Source organism: Physcomitrium patens, chromosome 20 (genome assembly GCF_059467195.1).
Source record: "Physcomitrium patens ecotype Gransden chromosome 20, ASM5946719v1, whole genome shotgun sequence".
In the NCBI taxonomy this organism is placed as follows: Eukaryota; Viridiplantae; Streptophyta; class Bryopsida; order Funariales; family Funariaceae; genus Physcomitrium; species Physcomitrium patens.
In genome coordinates, this window is record NC_143429.1 from 7,548,016 (window position 1) to 7,574,572 (window position 26,557).

General features: G+C 38.6%; 3 protein-coding genes and 1 long non-coding RNA gene across 9 annotated transcripts; 1 reads left to right on the top strand and 3 right to left on the bottom strand.

The window, feature by feature from the left end:
- Window positions 1-2,413: 2,413 nt before the first annotated feature.
- LOC112273621 (putative prolyl 4-hydroxylase 6) lies at window positions 2,414-4,725 on the bottom strand. Of its 2 annotated transcripts, none has more exons than XM_024502584.2 (2): window positions 4,558-4,725; window positions 2,414-3,566 (listed from the first exon to the last, which is right to left on the bottom strand). In XM_024502584.2, the coding sequence occupies exons 1-2, from the start codon at window positions 4,684-4,686 to the stop codon at window positions 2,604-2,606; spliced, it is 1,092 nt and encodes a 363-aa protein (XP_024358352.1). In that variant the 5' UTR covers window positions 4,687-4,725; the 3' UTR covers window positions 2,414-2,603. The 2 variants fall into 2 exon arrangements, with proteins under 2 accessions (XP_024358352.1, XP_024358353.2); XM_024502585.3 differs by having other exon boundaries at window positions 4,600-4,677.
- A 121-nt stretch (window positions 4,726-4,846) lies between these two features.
- On the top strand, window positions 4,847-9,652 carry LOC112273194 (uncharacterized). Its single transcript, XR_016499127.1, has 3 exons — window positions 4,847-7,967; window positions 8,212-8,371; window positions 8,741-9,652. It is a non-coding gene; the product is annotated as an uncharacterized LOC112273194 (long non-coding RNA).
- On the bottom strand, window positions 9,243-15,788 carry LOC112273121 (cilia- and flagella-associated protein 73). 3 transcript variants are annotated; one of them, XM_073529608.2, is made up of 10 exons: window positions 15,647-15,788; window positions 15,372-15,400; window positions 14,662-15,181; window positions 14,357-14,498; window positions 12,965-13,142; window positions 12,469-12,562; window positions 12,239-12,307; window positions 11,098-11,258; window positions 9,975-10,227; window positions 9,243-9,692 (listed from the first exon to the last, which is right to left on the bottom strand). In XM_073529608.2, the coding sequence occupies exons 4-10, from the start codon at window positions 14,370-14,372 to the stop codon at window positions 9,513-9,515; spliced, it is 951 nt and encodes a 316-aa protein (XP_073385709.1). In that variant the 5' UTR covers window positions 14,373-14,498; window positions 14,662-15,181; window positions 15,372-15,400; window positions 15,647-15,788; the 3' UTR covers window positions 9,243-9,512. The 3 variants fall into 3 exon arrangements, with proteins under 3 accessions (XP_073385709.1, XP_073385708.1, XP_024357306.1); XM_073529607.2 differs by lacking the exons at window positions 14,357-14,498; window positions 14,662-15,181; window positions 15,372-15,400; window positions 15,647-15,788 and adding an exon at window positions 14,288-14,346; XM_024501538.3 differs by lacking the exons at window positions 14,357-14,498; window positions 14,662-15,181; window positions 15,372-15,400; window positions 15,647-15,788 and having other exon boundaries at window positions 12,965-14,350.
- On the bottom strand, window positions 15,603-25,737 carry LOC112273120 (dual specificity protein kinase YAK1 homolog). 3 transcript variants are annotated; one of them, XM_090245483.1, is made up of 18 exons: window positions 25,146-25,736; window positions 23,513-23,979; window positions 23,085-23,284; window positions 22,657-22,810; window positions 21,738-21,847; window positions 21,363-21,432; window positions 21,010-21,089; window positions 20,680-20,758; window positions 20,354-20,517; window positions 19,872-20,019; window positions 19,639-19,747; window positions 19,375-19,457; window positions 19,104-19,181; window positions 18,822-18,896; window positions 18,182-18,587; window positions 17,378-17,846; window positions 16,395-17,152; window positions 15,603-16,176 (listed from the first exon to the last, which is right to left on the bottom strand). In XM_090245483.1, the coding sequence occupies exons 2-18, from the start codon at window positions 23,690-23,692 to the stop codon at window positions 16,094-16,096; spliced, it is 3,246 nt and encodes a 1,081-aa protein (XP_090101609.1). In that variant the 5' UTR covers window positions 23,693-23,979; window positions 25,146-25,736; the 3' UTR covers window positions 15,603-16,093. The 3 variants fall into 3 exon arrangements, with proteins under 3 accessions (XP_090101609.1, XP_024357303.1, XP_024357299.1); XM_024501535.3 differs by having other exon boundaries at window positions 23,513-23,999; XM_024501531.3 differs by having other exon boundaries at window positions 15,750-16,179; window positions 23,513-23,999; window positions 25,146-25,737.
- Window positions 25,738-26,557: the final 820 nt, after the last annotated feature.

A 26,557-nucleotide genomic window follows, 5' to 3' on the forward strand; every position in this document is an offset into this window, starting at 1 on the left:
ACTTGCAGGCTCTTCACTTTTATCAACAATGTTCTAAAGGTCTAGTAAACTCAACAAAAGTTCCATTTTCTTCTTCTAATGGTAGAAATTATCACATCTAAATTTTTTAATGACTCTCAAGCCCTCATCCTCACTTGAAACCATATCTAATTAAGAGGTGTATAAAAAAAAATGAAGGAAAGAAAAGATAAAGCTTTCTAAATAAACAAGGACTTGCTACCTTAAAAATCCATAATGCCTCATTTGTAAATAAACTAGTGATTTCACTCTTTAATCACTCTCAACTCTCACAAAAACATATCCAATCTCACAAATATCTTCTTATTACTATAAAAAAAACCTCTTAAAATATTTAGCACACAAAAGCACAATATTAGTGCATCAATGATGTAACTCAGCAAAAAAACACAACACTAGTATTCTATAACATCATTCTAAGGTGATTGGTACCTTCTAAGATAATAAATGCACTTAACACTAAATAAGAGTAAAATCTTAACATCAACAACAACCATAAGATCTACTCCTCACAAGAAGAAAGACTTCAAAGAACATCAAAACTCACAATTAAAGGTGAGTAGGCCCATAACCTATTGAAGAAAAAGAACTTTGAAGTCATCAACACATAGCATCAGCAAAATTGCTCACAAAGAAAGTATGGAATACAATATTTCTTACTTTGAACACCTATTATTTATAAGTGGTGGCTATTGCCCTAATAGACAACTTCCATCCTTAGATAAATACATCCATCTAATATTCTACTGAAACTATTCATAGCTATCTTATCTATTAATAGCAAATTTTATAATATATTTTTAGTATATTTTCTACATCCTTAAGATCCTTTGTTCATTCATCTACCTTATTTCTTGGCCTTCTTATATAATAAGAATCCACTTTTTACCAATAGCAATTTACCTAAAATAATATACTCTATAATATAACTTATTCTATTTTTACTTTTATTTATTTACTTTAATATATATATATATATATATATATATATCTTTTTGTCAATTTTTTTTCTAGAGCCTTGTTAATCTTATAATTTCAAATCCAACTTGTATTCAACATAACCTTCTTTAGTTTACTTTATAAGAATTCAATCTTATCTATTTGATTAATTAAGTATGTAATTAATATTTAACTTCTATGATTTCTTTGTAAAATATCGATTTGTTTCATTAAGTTTTTAGAAGTATGTAATCACAATCTTTATACATATATATATTGAAAAACATATATCAAATTAAAATTCATATAATTAAATAAATTCTATACTTTATTGATGTATTTATCTTTGTATTTTTTTCAAAATGACTAAAAATTACCAAATTCATTTTTAAAGGTAAAAATCGATTTATTAGATTTGAAACTAATATTTGTGGATATTGAACTAGAGGAGGTTGTTGATAGTAAACACAAAAGAAATTAATGAATCATGCATAAATTTATTGGATTTAAAAAACTGAAAGCATGCAAACTAAGAAGCACTGTATTGACTTTGTTCCAATGTCGGTTTTTATATTATAAGCATGGAAAATAATAAAATATCTGCAGTATCAAAATGTTTTAGAAATATGTATGACACAAATCATTTTAAAATTCTGTAATTGCTATTCTATTCTCTTGTAGATCATGCAACTGAAAAAACATAGTTCTCTACATATTACCATTTCATAAAATACAGTTGCGAAGTCAAAATTACTAGTTTGATCAAATGATAAACTCAATAAAGTAATTTCTAGTATCATATTTTTAGTTAACCTGATATTACAAACGGTCATAATTTGAGTTTTGCTATCTTAAAACAGCATATTCTTGAATTTAACCTTTGATGGTTGCAAATAAATTTAAACTGAAAAAAGCAGTTTGAAATGAACTTTTATTTATTTTGTGTTGTTTTTATTTGATACTTTGCATAAGCAAAACAGAAATCAAACTTTCAATATAAAAATATTAATGTAGCAAAGAAGCTTACAATTAAAACATTATAAATAATTCTTTGATTTTTTTTGTTTTTGTTTTTTTGTTATAAGTGACACAAACTTCATCGACTTGATCCAAATGATGAAAATTTGAAGTTGGTTTTGAGTCATGAAAATTTATTATTTGACCTCAAGAATTTATGCAAATTCTTTGTCTTCGTTAATTAATCCACTTGTTTTTACCTTCATGTAAGTGAGTTTAAATAGTAATACTTCGGTGATAGTGATTTTAAGAACATATACCATGTTTCAAAACAGAACGTATCAAGCTGAAAGCTACCGTTCATAATGTTTCTCTTTTCATGATTCTACCCAGGTTGGCACTGGTTCACTAATTGCACAGAATATCCGGAGCTACTAGAGTGCAACAATCTACAATAATGACAAGCAACGCATCCAAGCATACACAGCGTTACATGAGATATTATAAAGTGCATCTCAAGGGTCACAAGCCTTTTAATTAGTACGTAAGATCTATAATACTTCTTCAAAAGCCACAACTCTGATTCCTTGGTTTGGAAACTGACCTAATACTTAGATGATGACACAAATACATTAAATATCCTACCCTAACCCAACAGAGTGCAACCAAGAAATACGGTATATCCCTACCTAGCACACATGGCATGCTTTCCGGCAATAGCCTGGCCACTCTTTTGTCCCAACCATGTAGGCTGGATTTTTCTGACATTCCCCATAAGCTGCCCACTCTTCGCAACTGTCGACCTCATTTACACATGCACCATTCTTAGGACGCGGCTTTTCAAATGCAGCAACATGGATCCACTTTGTAGCAGACCATTTCTCCCCTTCGATAACTGGGCATCCTGTGTGTAAGCTTGACTCATCTGGAACTGCAGAGGGGTGTAGGCTGAAGAAGAGCAGGGCATCGCCTTTCCTTGGTTTCACGGCCACCCCAGTTTTCCCACAAGCAGACCACGAATCATCCTTGGGACCACCTCGATCTTCAGAAGAAGGAAATACTGTCTCTCCACCTTTGACGACGTCGGAGAGGTACATTAACACAGTGGCAATGCGGTGACCTCCAAGAGCCTGATTGTTCTTATCGTGGAAATAATCAAAATGTGGCTCATACTTCTCCCCATCTTGGTACCTCAAGACCTGGATTGCCTCCCCATTCTCCTTCGGTAGAAAGGTCCATGCAGCAATCCTATCCTCAATCCTTGATATGATATCATCCTGACCCTTCATCAAAAACATACCTGAGCTAGTGCGAATTTCACTCTTCACACTCTTCCCAGATTCATTATCGGCCACCATTGACTTCTCCAGCTTGTCCTTTGCCAACGATATCATATGATCACACTCTGCATCTGACAAAAAGTTTGAATATAGAAATGCACGCGGTTTCCACGAAAGCTGCTTGACACGAGTGGGATCAATCCTAGAAACTTGTTGAATCACGCCACCCTCAGCATCCTTCACCTCATTGATTTCTTCCATCCAACCAGGCAAGTCTTCCACACGAGCTCCCAATGCTTGTAATCCCGATAGTAATAAGAGAGCTAGAATAAGACTACATCTTCTATCTCTCAACGCCATGCTGTGGATCCACTGAATTTTCCAAACAAGCGCTACGGTATGAGTACCACGTACAGGCCTGAGAGCAGCACTAAAGACGCAAGAACAGACTATTCACGTTAAATGTATGAAAAGTGAATTAATTAATTAAGTACATGACAAAGGGGTCACAGGGATGCGTAGAACCAGTACATTATCCTTGTTGTGCGCATTACTTAAGAGAAATGTCTCAAGAATAATAACAACGGGTCCAACATTCTACGAGTGATGAAGCACAATATTTCCTGATCACATAAATAGGAATCCTCACTCTTCCTAATGCTTCAATCAAATTGTACAAACAAGAACAGGGAGCAGAGATTCACAAATTCACAAGGAAAAACCAGTCTACATTATGACAGGAAGAAACTCTCAATATACCGCTTGTAACTCAAATACCCTAATCTGCGAGAATACCACACTTCCTCGCACTAGCATGTGCTATTCACGATCCAAGTAAAGTAATTGAGCAACACACGAGACCGGATCAGAGCTATAATCCAAATCTCCGAAATATAATCAATATCTCACATCATGTCCTAGTTCCACTATAGCAAAAACCTCCACAATTCAAGTTACACCTAATCGACTTACAGCACTGCACTCTGCTACAGAGGCCATCAAAAACTTAAACCCGCAGGGCAATCACATTGCGATCCAAAATAAAAACAAAATAGAGAGAGACGAAAAAACTTCCATTCTCAACCCAACAACCAAATCATCACCATCATCTACCACTGCATCCAGGCTACAAGTGCAAGGAACAATCCACCAAATACCCCAGTGTCGGTATACAAGGCCTAAACCACCACACCGTGAAACTTCGAATCATGTAAATAAGCAAATCAACTCACACGAGAGTTAAAACCCTAAAAAACCATGACAGGCAGCGAGCAACAACGGATCGTCCCAAACCGCCGAGAGCCGCATCAACACACCACAGCACACCAGATCCCGCAAACACGACCGGTTGAGCCAAAATTACCACCAAAAGACGCAGAAAATTCCCGCGGAGATGTAGACAAACCTCCCAGTACGATGCAGAAGTTAACATCAACGCCCTTGCCCGATTAAAGTCGGTAAAACCCACGCTCAGCAGCACAGGATCACGCATCACAACCCCACGCCGAAGGACCGAGTGGGAATGAAGGCGAAAGCGGAGACAGTGAGGAGCCTGAGACCGTGTAACCAATGTGAAACCGTGGCGTTCCCAAGACCGTGCGATGAAACCCAGTACATAATCGCCCTGTTCGTATGACTGCTGATCAACCTGTGACCGATGCTTCTCCTATGACCGAACCTCCGGGAATACTCTTGTGGCTGCAGCGTTAACAGCTTTGGAGGAAAGATTTTTTCTGGCTATTTTGCTATCATTCCATCGCGATTTCACTTCCCTGATGCTTCAATTTTGTATTCTGTGAGATTGTATGGTGAAGCTCGTTGTGCGATGCAGTGTCTTGATCGGTCGAGCTTCTTTCGGTCGTGAGCTTTTGTAATATTCGTGATTAGGGTGCGGGAGGCTAGCGGATTAGTAGAAGCGGTTGTTGTTGTTGCTGATTTTTGTTTTTTTTTGAAGTGTTTTTGGCGTTTTGGTGTTTGGAGGATTTGCAAGGGGTAATTTGAGCTTGTGGTAGAAGGACGAGAGGTGTGTTACGACTGTGTATTTATTAATCATAGGCGTTGTTAGTAACTGGCAAGTCATTCTCTGACAAGGGAAAAAAGTCTAGGTAAATGACGAGTCTGTGCATAGTGGTCTGTTTTCTTTTCTCGAGGATTCTGCGATTGCAGCTTGAGGATTGGTATTGCAGTATTCTAGCGTCTAGGTTCCAATTGTAAGTATCTGAGTCATGTTATGAAAAAGCCACCAAAGTTTTGGATTGCAAATCGCTCGTACGAAACTGAGCGAGGGAAAGACGACCATATGGTGTAGTCTTAATCTAGATTGTTAGTGCCATTCCTCTCAAATTCCTCCTCTTGTTGATTCTGTCAATTTTTGTGTAAGCATTTAATTGTAAAGAAGCATAAACGGCACAAATGCCAGTTCCAATCATCTTCAAATTAAGATAGCAGGTGACCTTGTTATGGGAAATAGCTGAGGAAATACAAACGTGTTGCATTTGCAGCAACCGTTGGTTTGCAATTACAGGGAGTGTTTCGCACGTGTAATTGGAGACTATGTAGTAACATGGATAGATCTTTAGTTTGCAATTTAAAAAATAAATAGTAATTGATCATTATATTAGCTGGAAGAATTTGTTAGGCTGCGGACATGGAAGCAAAGACTTACATCATGGAGTCGCTGCCTAGAATGCTTGTGACATCAACAAAACACACCAACTTAGTCTAGGGTGCTGACTAAATAGCGCGTTGTAGACCACAAATGTTTTGTGATCCTATCTATGTTGTGGTTTGATTGGGTCCGTGAGTGTAGGAGGCAAAAATATGAAGGTATACTTTTGGTGGACTCACTTACTGTAGAACTATTTTCATCGTCTTGCTGCCTGGCGTGGTGAAGCTTATGGATCCACATGACAACCAATAATAGAATACCCTTCCACCTGAAGAACGTCACGGTAAGGGTCTGGTGTGACCACGGCATCACGGCATCAGGGAACAAAGGAGGTGTGTTAACCGACTTGACTTTTGGCCGGTTCACTGGATATAGAGAGGAATAATTCAAATATTTTGAACTCTTCATGAAATTTTTGTCCTTTCATCTACTTCTGCTGATTCGGCACTGATAAGTGCTTCAAAATATTTTCGTGATTGTACACTTAGCCTCGTCCACCTTTTTCAAGTTGCTACCGGTTTCTTTCAGCTCATTTGACATGAGCCTTTGTAATCTTGTGTTTTTCTTAATTCACTCTAGCGCGTCGCTTGCATCTGACAGGCCTCTGTGGCTGTGCCAAGTCCTATGACCTTCTTCTGATTTGTAATGATGGTTATTCCATTGCTCTAATTTTATTTCCAGTGTCAGAAGGAAATTATGAAGCGGGTATAAAAATTTGATCAATTTGAGTTTCTCGGGTCGTTGGTTTCTCAGAGGATTGGGTTTTGGGTTTTGGCCTAGGCTATACGATCCATTCTGACATCCTGAGGCCATTGAGGATCTACGTGATTTGTGTGTGTTTGAAGAGAATTGCAGACTCTAAACAAATTGAAAACTTTTTGCATGGCATGTATATTCCGAGATTATTTAGGCATTGACATGTCACCAAGCCCTTGAGGTTACATCAACTGCAGATTTGAGGTCACAATTGACGTAAGTTTGTTGTGACCTATTATAGCATCTTTTTGCAATTCTTTTGCAAAACCTTCTAATTGTAGAATGAGTCATTTTGCGTTGATGTTTTGAACAGTACTGTTTGTTCTGTACAATTTAATAGTAGGCATTTTCCCCTAGTTTTTCCTCTATTCGTTTCATTGAAGCCTTTGCAATTGAATCTTGGCCAGAACCGGTTAATGCAATAAATCTTTTTGCGATTTCTATACAACGTCCTCAATAGCCTAGCCTATTTGAGCAAATGTCAGTTCTTTGCAATGCATGTGTAAGTGAAGTTCTGGCATGTTGTCGTCAACTCCAAGCAACCGCTGCAACCTAATCAAGTAACTCTTTTGCAATGCAACGCAAGAACTGAATGGACTCAATAGCCTGCGAGGATGAGAGTGTTTGTTGTCGCATCATAAGAGGTGATCTCTTTTAAGGGTGAAGATGTGACCAACATTAAGGGATCAAGCACATCATGTGCCGCTGTTCCTTCAGCTTGTCAAGTTGGACAAAATAGTTCCACCACCCGGCATCACGACCTGAGGGCTGTGTAATAGTTGAAGGCTGACGCAACTGATAGTCATCAAATTGTAGGAGTCTAACTCCATAAGTTGGTGTCTGGGAGTGGCCCTTCATTGTTAAGAAAACGAGAGTTACACGCTATGCTTGATGTGTTGAGAGTTCAGAAAGAGATTGTGGAGATTGAACGTGATAAGAACTTATCTGGAGTGAGCATTGAACTTTGGGAAGGTGACTTAACGTGCATGTGAGTGTTGCCTTCCTCGTATTAGCTTGCTTGGGATTCTCGACGACGCTCTCCCTCCCAGAACCAATGCTTCTCTCATATTGCATTTTTACTATTTGTGAGTTTCTGTGACGAATTCATAACATGAGCCAATGTTGCAATTTGATTCCGAAGAGCAATCAAGATAAGCCCGACTATGATTTGTACATGTGAAGGCACACAAAACTTCTTAACGTGTATTTTAAGTTTCGAGTGCATAGAGAGCACTTCATGTTCTTATTTTGTTTGATGTATTGAGGCAATTAAGTGTTGGCTACCATTTGGATTGAACAGCTGCCTATCCTTTCAAGCCACCTAAGATGCAGTTCGTCACAAAAGTCTGGTATGTTCAAAAGGCTCAATGCCTTGTCATGGGTCAATCGAGCATGATTTAGATGAATGTAGATCAACGGACTTTTTATGTGTGTAGAGTTTTGGTTTGGTTGAATAAGGAACAAATTCAGTAACCAATATGGACCTTCTGAAGCCACTTGGATACATATAGTTACACACACGTACTCTTTCAAACTTTGAGCTGAGATTCATTAGTGCTTGACTGAACAAATGATTTATTTGTGTTTATATAGGCATCCAAACGTAAACAGTCAGAACGGCGCCATCTCTTTAGACATTTCAAAAGACCAATAGAGTCCAGCTCGCATTATTAAAACCGACTTGCTCTCCTTGCAAGCTCTTCTATCAACCCCAGAGCCTGATGACCCTTAAGATGCCGTAGTTGCACAACAAGTGAGTTTTCCTTGATACATTGAAGTTTTCTCCATCCTTCATCCTTATGGTTTTATTTCATATGACTAGCCAAGTAATGCATTAAATTATCTGTAACATTCTTCACATTTGGCATGTTATTATATCCTCTAGTGCTTGCAGTAACTACAAGAATATCCGACATTTGTAGGAACAGCTCGGTACTAGACTGACATTTGCTAAGAGGAAATTTCTTGGTATTCAGGAGAAGATGACATTCTTCACCTGCTAACCCACATTCTCAAGTCTTCATCTTTCTTGCTAGAGTTTCTTGTTATAAATTCGTTTATAACGAGTTTAGGTTTTTCATATTTCGTTATCCACTGCTAATGTTAGTCTCTGGGTTTGCAGTTAGCAAAGCTGGTGGAAATGGGCTTTTCAGAAGATGCAGCAAAGACTGAGCTAGAAAGCTGTGGGGGTGATGAAAGCGGAGCTTTGGAGAAACTCTGTAGTGGTTAGAGCATTCGTGTTCTAGAGTATGTAATTCTGAGTTCTGGAGCAGGCCACTAACCTTGCCCAGATGCATAATTTTTGGTTGCACTATTTGATAACAAACACAGCATGCAACTATTCTCAGACCGAAAGTCACGCTGGTGTGTCAAAGTTAAGCTTTTGAAGGCCTTTAGGAGAAGGCTAAGGACAGTCACACACTTGGTTCTGAACCCCAACTGGACGCATTTGTAGGGGAAAACATGATAATCGAATGCTTTTGGGCTGGATCATGTACGTTGGTCCAATTCGATCAACCAGTACTTTGAAGTAAGAACCTTGCTGCTTACATTGTTTTCGCCGTATGGCTCTGTATAGTATGACTTAGAGTGTGCTTTGGTTGTTTGGCGACAAAGGAAACATGTTTGCGAGTATCGCAAAGCTGATTGATTTGAGCTTGCATTTAATTACGCTGTCCGAATTCCCTGACATAATTTGACAATGTGTTTGTCAATAATCTCTACTAATCCAACCATTTCGTGAATATTGGCGTATACGTATTGAATATTGGCTATTGGCCAACAAGAAGAATAGTTTGCTTTGTCCTGTGAGCTCAAGTCGAGCTCTCATCTGTCACCTTGATCCTACACTTCCTACACGATGACGTCAATCTAAATACATATATACCGATCGATCAGATCCCAGGCTTTGGGGACGGTGCCCTAACCCCCTTGTACAATTTGTGCACATGGTTGAGATCAGTAATGAAGTCGGAAACCATGTCGAGGTTCTTGAGGGGATTCTCCTTCGCCGGTCGGCTGATGATCGAAACCTTGTCCGCTCGAAAAAACAAGTTCTCAGCCGCTATGCAGATCTGCACGCAGTTCAATCCAGTAACACCATGAGAGGCACTCCACCATTTTTAGGGTTACAGTCAAAACAAAATTATTCCCTTCTTCAAAACCGGTATCTCACCTTTCAAAAGCTTTGGATTTGAAGAGAACCCAACTTCTATCCCACCTTTTTATTTACACCAGTAATAACACACACCCATAAAAGGGCATCCTCATTCATTCATTCATTCATTCATTTAAACACACACACACACACACACATATATATATATATATATATATTCATGTTTCTGTGTAACTACTTGGTTCCAGGCGAGAGTTTTAGCGGCGGCCATCTGGAGCATGGAGTCGATCTGGAGCTGCAGCTGAGCAGTGTCGGACTTTTTCCTCTCCACGAGCTGTTTGGCCTGACCCACATCGTTGTTGAGCATCATAACCTCAGTAGCGGTGAACTTCAAATAGCTCTGATATTCCTTCCTCACAGCCTGCATCTGCTCTTCGCTTGTGATTAGATGTTGCCTCAGATCTTCCCGGTTCGCCGAAAGCGTCTCATGCCTGCCGCATATCCCCCACACCGACACCCATCACAAAGCATGTTCCAGTTGATCTACTCTGTTCATAAAATTCCTTCCAAACCATCAAACAAAAACCTACATCACACTGTTTCTTCACCCACCATCAACTCCGGCTCTGGGTGTTTATGCTAGGAATAGAGAATTCCACAAAACTGACACAAATCTTAACATTATTTATACATATGAGGATCCATCATAATGGCAGTTTTATAACAGTTCTATTTTATTTATTTTTAAATATTTTCTTTGGAAACAAACGTTCTTCTTCTTTTCTGAATTCTATATATGTGTTTAGTCTTTACTAGTATATGTTCTCTATTGTTGAAGGTCCTCTACTGTTGTCAGCGTGGAAAGGGATAGAAAGAAAGCGAAACTAACAAGAGAGGAGGAACGTTTTAAAAGCATGACCATGTGTTGAGTTTTTGTTGGTGAATGGTTGTAATTTTGAATGAAGATTGCCTACGGTGGCTCTAGAATGATATGGTTCTAATGAATTGCATACTAAAGTAGATATGTAGATAGTCAAAACATACCAACATGATCCATCCTTATAACAATTGTGTTAAATAACAATGATAATTATAAAAGTCAACTTTAATTGAAAATCTTGCACAATCCATTTTTTTGATGGTTGAAAACATGTTTATGGTTTTGAAAAACTGATTTTTTAAATTTTTTTTATTTTTTAAAGGATTCCCAATGTGGATATGTAGAATGTGTTCAACATAAATAAATATAATATTTTTTATTAAAAATGAAATCCTATTGTCAAAGTTTAAATGAAACATTTCCAAACAATTTAACCAAGAATGCAATGGTGAAATGAGGAAATATTGGTAGAACTTCAAACCGGAGAATGAGATCATTGATCTCATGGAATTGAGTGGCTTTTTCAATCACAGATTCCAAATATTTTTGATATATCATGAGCCTTTCCAAATGGGCAAGGGTGTTGGTGCGATGCTCTTTCAGCTTCAACAATGCCTCTTCTACTTGTAAAATCTCATGCTCCTATTCCAATTAATTGAAAATAAAAATAAAATGATATTTAAAGGATTTTGACTATTTTGTATGACATAGTTTTTTATATGAAATTAGAAGGATCTATGATCACATTAACTTGTACAATGTACACACAAAGACCTATCTACACATAAGCACACACAACAAAAGAATTTAAAAGAGCTTATTAAGTCTATCACAAATAAACATATGAAAAAATAATATATATGTATATATATGTATATATATATATATATATATATATATATTTATTTATTTAATAAAGGAGAATGTTAAATAGACCCAAGCTTTTACAAAATTGACCCACCTATTCTAACCAACATGAAAAAAGAAAAAAGAACAATGATCCCTAGATTCATTTCTCTACTATTCAATCTACAACCAATAAAAACCAACTACATTCACCACAATTACCATATTCTTCATCATGGGTGGGTTGATGTAGTAAAAACATAGGTCTATTTCACATTCTCCTATATGAAATATATATTGTAATGTTTGTCACTCAAATTTTTAAAATTACATTTTAAAACTAAAACTTATCTTTCAGAAAAAACCTCAAAAACTTAACACAATACAAAATAAAACAAATATTACGTAAAAATAAAAATAAAAATTTAATGTGGCATCTCCTTAGTTTGAAGAACAGAAAAAATCAAATCAAATGTTAACTGCTAAGACTATGATGGGACGTTTTGGTAACATATTTAACAAACCTAGAAGCCATCAAAACACCAAGGACCCATAAAATTTGTTTCTTTGTTTGGTTGTTTTGTTTTGTTTTTTTTTTTTTTTTGGGGGGGGGGGAACTGTGGGTGTTTTGATTATTATTATTATTATTATTATTTAACACCTCCAACATGCCTACATTTTCCAAAAATTAAATTAAGCCAATTATTTCAACCAATGAAAACATGAACATTGATTGATTGAAAGATGGATTGGATTTATGAGGAAATCCATGGTACCTTTTCTTGTCGAATTCGAATCTCATCCAACGATTTCTTCTCAGCACGTTTTTTCTTAATTGAATTCTCCTACAGCAAAGCATTAAAAAGAAATAGAAAACACATGTGATTGCCAATGAGGTTGCAACTCTAGGTGTATTAATTTAGGGTGAGAAGCATCATGAAAAAAAATGCATAAAAATTAATTAAATCAATGAAATAAAACAAAACAAAATGAAAGAAGTTGAAACCTGCAAGAACCGTGAGAACCCAATGAGAGATTCCTGCAATTTGAGGTCCTTCTCTCGCAATGCATCTTCACGTTTTTGAAGAATTTCTTCCTTTCTTAAACCTCGTCACCCAATGTCCAATCCACATTGTTCAGACACGTCAAATCAAGTTTTCCATTTTTTAAGAATATATACATGTATATAAATATATATATATATATATACACACATTTACACATATATAGACTAACATAAACTATGGAGAAATTAAGTTTTTTCCATGATGCTGTACAGGGATCCTTTGAAAATTTTGGACTTATTATAGTTATTTATAAAAGGAAGAAGAAATGTATCAGTTACAGACCATAAATTATGAATTTTTTGCTTTCAATTCTATAATATCAATAGAAAATGATGCGTTTTAAATTGTTTAAATAAAAATAAAATTTTAGAAGTTTTTTTTTTTTTTTTTTTTTTTTTTTTAATATTTTGAGTTGGAAGAAGGGTTTTAATATACTGCGCAAAATCTATTTTTTGGTTTTCCAATTCTTCATGCACCAATTGTAAAAGGCGCTGCTTCTCGAGCAACCGAGTGGCTGGCAATGCCTTCTCCAAGTGCCGGACTCCGATGGGGAGTAGGATTGGTGGCAGTGCCTCTTCCTTTTCATTGGCCTTGTGCTCAATTTTGGGATCTTCTGTTGTGGTTTTTGCCATAATTGTAGTCATTGTGATCGAAAAAATAATATATACATATATATAGATGTACTTTAATATATACATATATATAGATGTACTTCAATATATGGGGTGTATCCAAATTTATTCATATCATTTGTCAATCATGTTTTACAAGAAAAACCTTTTTTTTGTTTACTCTATTTTTTGCATTTATAATTGTAAATGAAGCCACTTGTTCATTCCTTTTACATTATTTTTTAAGATATATACATGTTTTTATTTCTTCATTTATTTTAATTAATATAGAATTACAAAATATAGAATAAAAAGTTGAAATGAGTAAATATTTTGAGAATAGAAAACATCAGATAATAGTTTCTGTTTCCTCCTCTCCCTTCCTTTTTATTATTCATTTATTTTTTTATCTTCATTGGGTTTCATCATTATTTACACATCTGGAAAATTAATGTAAGTTTACATCTTCGAAATTTCAAACTCAATAAAAGCTATAGTTCTGATCTTCTTTACAATGTGACAACAATCTTTTTTATTATATTGACAAGTTTATGCTGGTCAAATTTTTGACAAATTTATTTTTCTTTCTATTTTTTTTTTAATAAAAAAATAACTCTGATCCAGAAGTCTAACTTCCCTGTTTTTCGTTTTCATTTTGGTAATTTTATCTTCAGTCAAGAAATAATCCTAGTACTTTTTCTAAACTCAAAAAATTATTTGTATTATGAAACTCTATAATAAAACACATGTTTAAGATAAATAGGTAAATTTTAAAACGTAAATTTCGAATTTGAAAGAAATACATAATATACCATTTTTCATAATATGAAAAGTATTACCATATGCATTATTAAACCATTTAAAATATACAAACATGTATTGAATGTAAGTTTTATAACATATCCAATGTGTAGTAATTTTAAAGTATGTACACAGAACTAATAGTTTAAGTGTTTTTTTCATAGTTTTAAAGATAAATTAAGAAATGAAAACAAAGAAACACTGTATGTCAGTACATTTTCTGATGTTGTGCTATACAAATGCAACAAAATCAGTCACAATTTTTTTTTCATGGTGCTCAGTGTATAATAATACAATAATATTTAATTTAATCAAATGTACTTAGAAATACTTGTGATTCATATACTTAATTGTAAGTTGAAAAGAATATTCATCATCAAAGTTTGATTGCAATGAATATGGAGAAGTGACACACCAACATAAATCATCATAGCCTTAATCTCCAAGAGAGTAGAATTATAGCAGTTTAGAATCCAAACTCATATTTAGTCCTCAATCAAATGCTTATTAGAGAATTTATCAACGCAACTGAAAACCAATGCTGGATGTGGAGAAACCTACAAAGTTTTTGAATGAGTTATCACATTTTGAGTTGTCTTTGCAACTAAACTGTAGGAAATAATTATAAAAATAAATATGAAGTTTAAAAAAGGAAAGATAAATTTTCGTATGTGAAGGATGTCAGCAACTTTGTCACTCTTGCTAAGCACTAGAACCAACCCTGGGTAAATCAGTTGAATTTATGGACATAGAAACCCAGAGCATGCAGAACAATGGTCCTTTCTGGGTTGGAACAAAGTGAAAGCAACGATCTAGTTAGACTAGGCTCAGCCACGGATTCGCATCCGCACGATGGATTTGCGTCACTTCAGCAACATTCAGCAGACCCACTTTTCTGTGTCTTCTACTGCACATGTCGAACGAGAAGCCCTTGCACCGTCTAGAATATCTTTCAATTATAAATACTGCTTTCATTAACACCTTTTAAATGTTGTTTGGGAACACACATAACCTTGGCTAATAAACAATTCTAGTGGCCACTTCTAAATTTACGAAAGAGGGATTCTTCGAGCCAAACCTGACAAAAATAGCAGAATCCTCGGACAGACAGCATAAAATTTATCAGTGCCAGGGACAGTCATGTGGTACCCCTAAGCATAACAAGAAACACACTCATTCGGAAGTGAAGGTTACCAAGAACAAATCAATCTGTGGTTCTCTAGTTCGATTCCAATTGGTCCTGAAAGCACCAATTGAAAAAGTTAGGCAAATATCATTTGGAACGAAAAGCGAATGATTCAGTAAGGAACTTAACAAAAAAAAAATGAATAATACGAAAAAAAACATAACGAAGAAGCTCAAGAATGGGCAACAGCTGTTGGATAGAACTCAGAACGCTTTTTACACAACTAAGACAACCGCACACTTACTTCTATGATGTGGCCTTATAACTCTCGTTCTGCACAAGGAAGGCAGCAACAATGAATGTGACAAACAGCAGCCGGCAACACTCACTAATGTTTGACACACAAAAACTGAAAAATACGGAGACCGAACTGAGCGGTCCAACACGTTTGGAGCAGCACAGATAACCCTGAAGCATTTTAAGTTTGGTTCAATATTTCTTTGTCCATGCATAGATAAGTTGATTTATTGCATGATTGGTAGTTGAATTCGTGAATTTCTATTTAAGGTCCACCAATACCTGCAGTTGAAAACTGCATCGAAAGTATACAAACTGTGATATCCCAAGACCTGTGTAAGAGCATCGTCTCTACACAACATTGTATATCACAAAACGTCAAAAGTGTCGTAAGCATGGATATATTAAACTGGCTAACCTGATATTACAGTACAAGACTGGTTCCAACCTCGCAGTTCCAATCAACTTGCAAAACATACCGACCTGGTCTAGCAAGAGCCAGAATCCACAGAAAAATCTATTCCAGCGCGCATCCCTTGCGAAAGACCTCTTCTATGTTCTACAGATGCTGAAGCAAAGCCATATTCCCGTCATCAATGCACTCTGACCCTCCAATAATGGAACGGCAGGAACAGACTATCGACTCCGAAAGTCCTATTACAGACATCGGCCAGCAATTATGATCCACAAAGGATGGAATTGGAAGCAAAAATTAATGCATAGCATGGGCTACTTGGGAAAACGGCAAGCTCCCCTGCCAGTTGCTGGTGGTTTGTTCAACCCCGCCACCAAAGATGGGCCCGTCTTACGACCTGCTAAAGTGAAACACGCAGCTCCATCAACAATAAGTTCCTCTAGATGTCCAAACCTGAACAGAAGTTCAGAGTATACTAAGACTGCAAGAGCTTCATAGGAACATGCGAAGAGACAAATATTGTATGAGATAGTATTATTCGAATCAATTCATTATAAAATTTAAAATCTGAGGATCTCATAGACAAAACCAAAAATCTCCGAACACGATACTCACCTGGAAGAAGGTGATCAGTGGCATAAATTTGACCTGGGGGAAACATAGACTGCTGTGCAGACCATGTCGATCCACCAACTTCAAAAAATGGTGGCGGGCCTAGTCCACATACATTAGGAATAATTCCTGCTCTAACGTAGCCTGTACCACCGGTTCCGATGAGATGTTCATTACTTCCAACCGGAACATAAAAGCCTCTCGCATCCATCTGAGGTAGTGGTAAGAGCCCATTAGAAGGTGGTTTCGCTACATCAGACACCTTCCTGGAACATTGAAGAGGTGAACCAGACGGCTGCTGATGGTCAGGCGAATGATAAGTTGCATGCGGATGATGTTGTCTCTGCTGGAAGTGAAGGACCCCAGCTGGTGAGCTATGACTACTAGACTCTCCAGAAGGATGCCACCGACTTGGCGGCCCAGAGCTATTTCCAGAGTGAGATCCAGAAGTAAAAGAATACTGTGGTGAATGACCATAATTGGTATGGGCACTAGGTTGCTTGTGATGTTTATAACCAAGGCGACTAGAACAGGAAGAGGCTGAGCCATGCTTTGAGGGTTGGCCTCGTTCATATCCTGAAAACGGCCCATGCAAAGGGCCTTTTCTAAGAAAAGAATCCTGTGCGTTCGGTCCACAACCTGGACCAGGCCCCAATCGTGCTCCGCCACACCCCATCACCCCATCTGAAGGTCCAATTTCTGATGGCATGGTTTTTTCAGTCGATTCAGAAATAGGATCATGTTCAAAAAGTTGCTCTTCCCTGCATTGCAATCATGAGAAGTCCTCAATATGCCTAGCCAACAAAGGGCCGAACAAGAAAACAAGTGAAAATTTGCATGAAACTAAGTGACAATAAAATGTGCGCCACAACGTAGGCAGAGTCCCTGGGTTTCCCCGTACAGCTGTAGCAGGGTAAAAATTCTGAAATTCCAAGGGGATAGCAGGAATAATAAGGACAGCTGAAGTTCGAGGAACCACTACCCACCTAAAATCACCATCCCAGTCTCCGGAACCAGCTAATTCGTCGTCACCAGCTTCAGTAGTAGTCTCCGATGTAAATAACGGAGGGCCCAATGTTTCTGAGAGGTACATATTATTTAGTTGGTTCTGGTCAAACACTCCCAAATTGCTACTAGCCCTTCCTGCTCGCCATTGAGAGCTCATATGAGAACCGCCTTGCATGTGGCTAAAATTATCACCACCACCATCTCTGTTACTAGCAGCATTATTTTGATGCAGCCTGGACAAGAGAAAATTGTCATAAGGAACTGCACCAGACCCACTCAAACCAGGTGCTAGCCCAGGAGTTCTTCGCTTATTAAACTCTCGTGCAGCATATGCTGGTGAAGGAGGGCCATATCTAGGTGAACTCTGGGATGGAGAAGCTGGGCCGTGGAAGCTTGACCCTGGCGATATCTGAAACGTTGATCCTGGAGATCCTGGGTACAAAACGCCTGCAGAAAACAGTGGGGGATCAAATGCAAATCTCATCAAAAAAATTCCTGAAATCACGAAGAGCTATTTACGAAACAGAGATTGTTACTTCTCTGCTTTTAAATTGAAACTCAACATACGTCCTCTTTTTCTTGTTCTTTCTTTTTTCCTTTGTTTTTTTTATTCATTTAGTTGGTTAGTTGGTTGGTTGGTTGCGCATACAACTTTAACCACTGTAAACAGTGAGAAGTTTCGAAATCGCTGGAAGAATACGGTCCTATCTTTGCAATAATCGCTCTCAGATGTGTATAACAAAAGAAAAAGCTCGAGTAATGAAAGTTGCAACTCATAATACCTGGTGAGGTTATATATTGAGACCCTGGAGTGGAGATGTGTTGAGATCCAGGAGAGGCCTGAAAGGGAGGTCCGGGTATATGAAACTGATGTGAAGGACTAGCTCCCTGTGAAGGCCGTATTCCACTTGCCGATGGACTCATCCCGAGTTGAGTGTTTTTAACGTTTTGCATAAATTGCATGTGTTGCCGTCTGGCATCAGGTGATCTAGCACTACAAGCAGCATGCCCACTTAAACCAGATGGTAAGCTCATTGACGGCCCTCCACACTCGCCTATACTTCCAAAGCTACTACCCAAAGCAGCGTTGTCCCCGAAGCTTCCAAAACTGGCTGGACTACCTGCCATATTTAAGGGTTGAAACTGTTGACTACCATTGAACTGTGACGATAAGCTCATTTTGCCAACCTGCAGAAATAAGCACTTTTAGTTAGAAAATCCAAAATACATCTGTTATCCAACAAAAAAAACTCATACCGATTATTATAAAAACGCTTGGAATCTCACACATGGTCTGTAAAGTTTAGCAATATTGACCATTTCATCAATCGGTACATCTTGAAGACCCATAACCAACAATTGTTCCCGAAAACCGGCAGCCAACTTCAAAACTATACGTTAACAACAGGTCTGATGACTCACATGAGGAGAGAGGCCTGCCTTTATCCAGTGCCCTGAACTAACTTTGTGCTCTATTGTCACTCTTGAATCAGTAGGCTGCAGAGCAGATAACCAAATCATAACTCATCCTGGCGTAATATTAAGACTACTGAACTCTTTTAACCTCACAGGCGTCCCTAATCCCCTTGTTGAAAATGCAAAGAACTAAAGGACTACAAGGAAGAACCATTTCTTTACCATCAAAATAGTTACTTCAGGGGGCAGATACAACTGAGTCAGCACAAAGAATGAGGTACGACTTACCACACGTGATATTGTTTCTTTCTTTGGCTTAAAGGGGCCAGTAAAAGGGCCATCAGTAAGAAAAGGATGTTGGGAAGCCTGTTAATGCAGGATGATAAGGGGGAACCTTTGTCAGATGATGTTGAAAGATAAGTTCAGGAGGTTATCATATAGACGTAGGACTACAGTAAAATCATGCCAAACCCACATCACTTGAAGTGTAGAACCAGCGAAGGAGCGATCTTGTAGACCGAGAAACAGTAAAGGTGGTACAAGAAGAGAAGAACCACACCTCATAAGGTGTCCACCTCTTGAAAGGATCCACTTCAATTAGCCCCTTCAAAAAGTCAACGAAAACTTTCCTGCTGAACTTCTCTGCATTGCAAGAATCTTGTGATTAGATTCTGGCCTGATAATTATCAACAAGCACTCAGGTGTGCAATCGAGTCCAAATAATAATTTGTCTGAAAGAATAATCAAACCAAAAATATTGCCAAAGTGCAAGAACATATAGCAATTCGACATTGCGAATATGCAAACAAAGAAGACGCGGTACCTCGTTCCACTTCTTCTTTCTGAGCTGACTTCATCGGATAGGTCATAATCATTTTCTCGAGAGTTCCAGATATGTAACGCTTACCAATAGCAGGTTTACTTTTCTCTCTCTGCACAAATTAACATTACAATCTAAGATGCAAAATAAAAAGGTAATGACATACATAAATTAAAAAATAAATATAAAAATAAAAATAAAACAAACAACAGCAACAACAATATTGAAAAACTCACAGCCTCATTCTCTTCCGGAGTGAGAAATTGATAAACTGATGCATTTCCGCTCGTGTGGCCACTTTCCGGATGTGGAGCGGCACTTATTAACTTGAAATACTTATTTGTATTCTTTGCCTTCTGTAAAATGTGATCAGGAGGTTGTTTCCTGCACATCAAGCAAGGCCGGGAATACGATGTAACAACTAAATTTAGCAAAAAAAAGGAGGGGCAATATACATACTCACTAGGAAACTGATTTGCATGCATTTGAGTTGTTTACATGGCATCCAATAACAGAAAAATAAATAAATAAATAAAATAACATCAATTACAACGAGATAAAATTCTGCGCCTTACCACCATCCTCTGTGTCTTACAACAATGCAAGACTAGTCAACTGAGGCTGAACAGGACATGAACAGGACAAGAGGTAATTTTTAATAATAGCAACTCAAATGAGAATAATGATAGAGAAAATAAATAAAAAATAAAAAACATACCCTAATTTTTCAATGATAAAACGGAGGAGATCATACGCACACTGCCCAGGAAATAAGGGCAACCCAAGAAACAGCTCAGCTGCAACACAACCCAAAGACCACATATCGATCGCTGTTGAGTATGGATGCCCAAGTACAACTTCTGGTGATCGATAAAATCGGCTCTGTAGTAAGCAGCACAAATCACGCAATAATATTAGGATATTGTTGTAGGTCAAAAGAAGTGGCAAAACGACTGAAAATACGAAAATTCATTACCACCGTTTACCACTGCGTAAATCAGTATGGCAGAAAATTACTAGCTATAATATCGCAAATGAATGTACCTGGATATACGAGTAAACTGTATGATCTTCCATGCATGCTGACCCAAAGTCAATCAGCTTTATCTCTGCTGTACGCAAACTGGCATTCAACCAACCGACTACTAGAGTCATAAAACTATCAAATTACCTATGAGTGTAGCCAGTGCTATATAGTCAACACTACTGCAAAACCATGTGACAAGAGTACGTCAATAGCAACAAAATCAAGCCAATTACGTACTTGATATGCTGTCTTCTGCAGTCATACAAAACTATCGTAACACTAGGAAATCCCTTGCTTGGGAAAACTGTTCTTAAATGTGCAATAAATAAACATCGTAAAAATAGTACCTAGACAGCAAAATATTCTCTGGCTTGAGATCGCAGTGTATTACACGTGCATCATGTAACAAACTTAGCGCATCCAGCAACTAGCAAGAAGACGTTTTAAGAGATTAGATATGTGACCATGTAATCATCAAGCATATGCTTGTAAAGTAACATAAGGAGAAACACCAAATAATGGTAGAACAACGCTAGTGATTGTACATACTCAAAAAACATAGGATCAAAGCCAAAGAAGTAACCCAAAAGTGCCGAGATGGAGAAAGGAAATAGGTATTACTGAGATGGTCACCACTCTGTAAACCTGTTAATACAAATAATCGTTATAGGCACCGAAAAATTTGGAAGAAAAATGGTACCTGACCAGTGAAGATCCGCACTAGCTGTAAGGAGATCCCTTTCAGATTGTTGGTTTTCAGAAGTTCAAACCTAGAGAGGAGCAGAACGGTCAAAGATTATTCATTAACATTCAGAAAGAAACCTCTAAAGAATACAGACTACAGATTCAACCGGAAGAAGAACAACAATTCTTCATGCAGAGACTTCACGATCCATAGACTTCTTGTGCGAAAGACGACTCTGAAATCTATTCATTTTAATCGCAGTTTGACATCGCAGGCATTACTTTAATTTAAATGATTAGATATTAATCCACCTTCCAGCTTAATTTACGGAAAAAGGGTTCTTTCAATCCTGACGAATATTGAAAGGATGTAACCCCCATAATTACTCACAAGTTAACTCCAAGAAGCTCAAAAACGATGCAGAGATGCCCTTCGCAGCTGAAGTGGTCAAAGCTTCTCACAACATGATGTTCGTTTCTCCTGTCGCGTATGTTGTTCAACTACAAGAACATATTCTTTAATCAGATAATTTGTTATCACTCGTGTGTGCTCGAGACATCTGACCTGGAGCTGCCAGAAGCAACATTCACCACTGTCTACATAGTTACATACAATGGTATGCCAGAACCTCATGCAAGGCTGTAGAAACAGCCACTGACCAGCCCTAAACTTATATAGCTCAATATTCTCCAGTATTGTTCAAGCTCACCTAAATTAATGGATTACTTCCACTAATATTACAATATAAAGCAACGCCTTCCAGCAATAGCGGCAGCTCTAGTCTCATCAATCAAGAATCAAAATGTTTACAACCAAAGTCCAACTTGTAGCCTCTATATTCAAAAAAGACTAACAGGAAGACCAGAAGGAAGGAAGGCAGGCAGGCTAAAGAAGAACAAAGCTTGCAAGTAATTAACCTTCATGACATTAAGAGTCAATCAGTTATTCAATTAATCAGAATACTGCAGAAACTATTGTAGATATACTCTGTACCGATTACATACGCAGTGACCTTGCAGTTTTTAGATACAAAGAACGTTTACATCTATTACAGAATTGTAATGATATTGTTGGCCTTGCACGAGGTTACATGCAGTAGTATGCCTGAACTTAATACAATGCTATTACATAAAACCCTGTGATGTTCAAACCTATCCATTACAACGTAAAAGATCCATTGTAAAGAAAGAAATAATTGAAAGGACATAGATATATCCATACCAGACTAGAAAACTCCACAAAACAATAAAGTAGAACTTCTCTTATTTGGCCATACTATCTATTTCGGCGAGTGCATGTGAAGCATTACCCTATGAAGGATGCCAATTTCTACCCTGGCCTGGGTAGAATACGCACGTTGGTTTTTAATGACTTTTACAGCCACGAGGTCATTAGTCTCCAAGATTAAGCACTTCGCCACTTGGCCAAACGTGCCGCACCCGACAAGATCTTTCACAACATATCTGCAACCGACAAAGACTTTTACCTTCAACAAAAATAAAATCTTGCAACAAGAACCAAGAGAGAGGGTGCAGCGAAGAGTGGATATAATCACTTGTGAGAAAGAAACACACTTCGTCAATCAGGCTTGCATCACCATATTTTGCAGGTCGTTCACAATCCCTCATCCAGTAACTAGTCATCTGACCCTGAAAACAACAAGAAGATGCTCCCAAAACTCAAAACGTATAAATCCCATTACATAAATCAAGCGCCACTTTAAAGGAAAAACCATACCTGCGAGTATTATCATCATTAGCCAGGATACGTCCAAAGTACAGGATGAGATCATGGTTCTCATTGTCTGAACCATTATTAGAAACTCCAACCGAAGGGACAGTTAAAAATCTTTTAGGGTTGCAACTTTCTGTATACTGGAAGCTGGGATTGCAGGCGTGGTACGTGTCCACAATCTCCTTGGTCAACCTCACTGGTAACTGCAAACAACAAAAACGCCGTTGATAAGACATGCAGGAACTACAGGTAAGATCATTTTGAACATCACAATATAGTGCGCCTCAAAAGGCTCCGAATAAATTCGCACTCCGAGAGAGGGTAGTAACAGGAGAGACCAGTATCTCAGAGGCAGGTAACATTATATCACTTTGGTTTTGTTTAATGACTAAGCACCAGCAGTGTGAGATCGAGGTAAGGTCAAAACTTACAGGCCGCGAAACCTGAATGTGCAGTCTTCTTGCTCCCTTTGAACCGCAATCATGCTGCGATTTTCCTCCCGATGAAGTGTAAACTCTAAAAGCAATAGGTCGAGGGAACCAGTGGGAATGCGGAACAGGGTAGAATTGTCGCTCTTCGGGATCTGGCTCCTTTTGCTGATTCAGATCCATGATGCCTACTTTAAAGAGTCAGGCAGCAGGTCTAGAAACAAAAAATAGAGATTTCTTTCTTGGTCAATCACAGCTAGGAATTCATAAAATCCTAGTGCAATCAAAGCATAGTCCTCGCTCATATCAATTCAGGATGTCCACTCCGCGTATACAGCCCCGTTTACTGTTCCTTTTGTATCTCATACTCCAAATCCTTCCCCAGTCTCCGAATATAGAACATCCTTGTGCACTGAAGACTAAACAATAGAACATGGTTCCATTTCACTCTTTCGCTCTTCTCCCCCTTCCTGAGAAACCGTCCCAATGACTGATAAAATCACAAGGAGCTCCATGATTATCAATCCAACTGAAAAATCACAGACCTATGCATGTGAAGTTGTTTGTGAGAGTCATACTATGCCATTTCCTCTCACAAAAGAATTGTCTTTAAAGCGAAATGAATGTAAGAGTGCAAGAAAGAAGCAAAGATGTACTTCAACTTTAACAGAGGAGTATCTGACGGCTGGATCAGTGTGCAAAAACTGGTTTAAGTATCCGAAACAGTAAATCGACTTGATTCGACACTAACTTTCTGCACTAAAGACAAGAGAACGCAAATACGAAAGCTCCATACGCATCAGCACTCAAGGGAATAACCAAAAAAGATAGCAACTACGTCGACAAATCGAACTGAGAAGGCACGAGGTCCGTCGGAGGTGTTGTTCTTCTCCGACACATTGATTTCACCAGGGGATGATGACCTTAAGAGGAAATAGCTACGAAGTAGCTAGACCAGAATAGACAAAAGCGATCGCATTTACGCTACGACATTAACAACGTAAAGAGCAGGAGAACTAGATGGTAGGCAAACAGGATGATACTAACCTGCATTACAAGCCATCATCAGTGAAACACGAACTACCTATCCAAGGCAAGAAACTTGACGATTTAAGAGAAATTTACAACGTTGACATTGGGATTTAAGAGACCCCCGCCAACTAGCAGAGGGGAAAACGGACTGCGCTCAAATATGTAGGGTTTAGAGTGAACAAACGCTGCGATGATCCTCAATCACTCTCCACCATAAATACGGTGCACTAGAAACACATTCTCGTGCCAAGAATAATCTCCGCGATATTCTAACTATCAAAAGGACTAATGAATAGGCCACACTGTATGCAAGTACTAGAGGGGAAACACAGAGGAGGACACGGGCACCACTTCTGGATTCATCGCAGCATTTCTTACCACTTCCGGCAAGGAAACGGCAAAAAGCACAATCACAAGATTCGACACTGAGTCTTCTTCACTCACAGCCACAAGTATCATAACGCCACTGAATATTACAGCACTCAAATCGTCGACAATACGCTAATTCCTTCCAAATTCACGCTGTTTTGATTCACATATGGAGCTGACGCGATGCACCATAAGCAGAGAATATACTGCACGTGAGCAGAAAACGACCTCATACCAGAAATACGACACCTGAAGTGCACCCGCAGCACAACCGAAGTTACGCCCCTGCCAGATGCCATTACATCAGCTTCATTAATCATATCGACCTGCACTCCTCCCTCCTTCCTCCCTCCTCCATTCGCACGCTTTCGCGAACTCCTCAGCAATTTTACACCTGCCGTTGCCGAGAGCCACTTTCTCCTCCTCTACGCACTAGATGACTATCGTACCATCCTTACGTCAGAAAAAATAAAAATAAAAATAACATAAACGTAAAAACCAAATAACCAAAACCTGCTGTAGCCAATTGAACCGAGTGGGCTTTCGCGTCGCATCATAGCAGACACACCTCACCAGACTAAACACCCTTAGCTCTCTGAATTCCGCACCCCATACCACGAGGGCAGGGTCGTTAGACATCGACGGACAAGGCGCAGAAGCAGCAGCCGTGTCCCCGTGCCGAAATGGAGTCCCAGGGGAGGGACCCATGGCAGCAGGCAAACTCTCTCAACCCAACGACGACGACGCGGGGCAAGCACCATCGCTCAAGCCTCCCCGACTCCATCGCCCTCCACTTCCTCTTCCTCTTTCCTCCACCTCCGACGGACGACTAACCAACACAGGGAACGCGCTCCCTCATCCACAGAGAAAGAGGCCACCCCACGCCCTCATCCACTCCTTATTCATCCACTATTCATCCGACTCTACTTCCTCCCACGAAGCGGCCGTGATTGGAGGGCTATGCACGAAACCCTAATTAGCATGTGGCCAAGGAAATTAAGCCAAAGTAGGTACTGTGAAGGTTCCAAAATTCTCCTCTGCCCAAGCAGGATCAAGATCTTCGGGGATTCACAACACTATATATACATGAATATTTTTATATGCTGCCAAAGCGTAAAGGAATCTGGCATCCATCATCACCCACTCCAATGCATCAACACTCTCTGAAGAGACAGAAAGTGAGAGGCCCTTCAGTGTTGGAGGTGCTTTTCTATATATACATGTTTATTTATTCTTGCCTCCTCGCTTAAGGCTGGCCGTTCCCAAAATAAGTCTGCCCGGAGTGTGTAGTGTGATCGTTCGGGGGGGGGGGGTGTGAAGATTCTGGTCAAAAGTGGCCATCGTGTTCTTCCAATGGCGAGGTGCCACCAAGGGGGCTCAGATTCCAGGCTACGAGGGATCACGGATGTGCACAGATTCCACATTAGAACATGCCTCCCTCGCCACTAAGTCGTGCCCAGATTCTGCCCACCGTACCTACTCAGCTTTCAACTTTTTCACACGAACTTCCCTGTCTTCCTTTGTCTTTTACTAATACATATTTTTCTTCTATCTTCATACATTCATGACCGAAGTGTGTGTTTCTACTCCTTCATTGGATAGAGTGGTCCATTCCTTCACCCATCTCTACCTTTCAACAATTTCCCA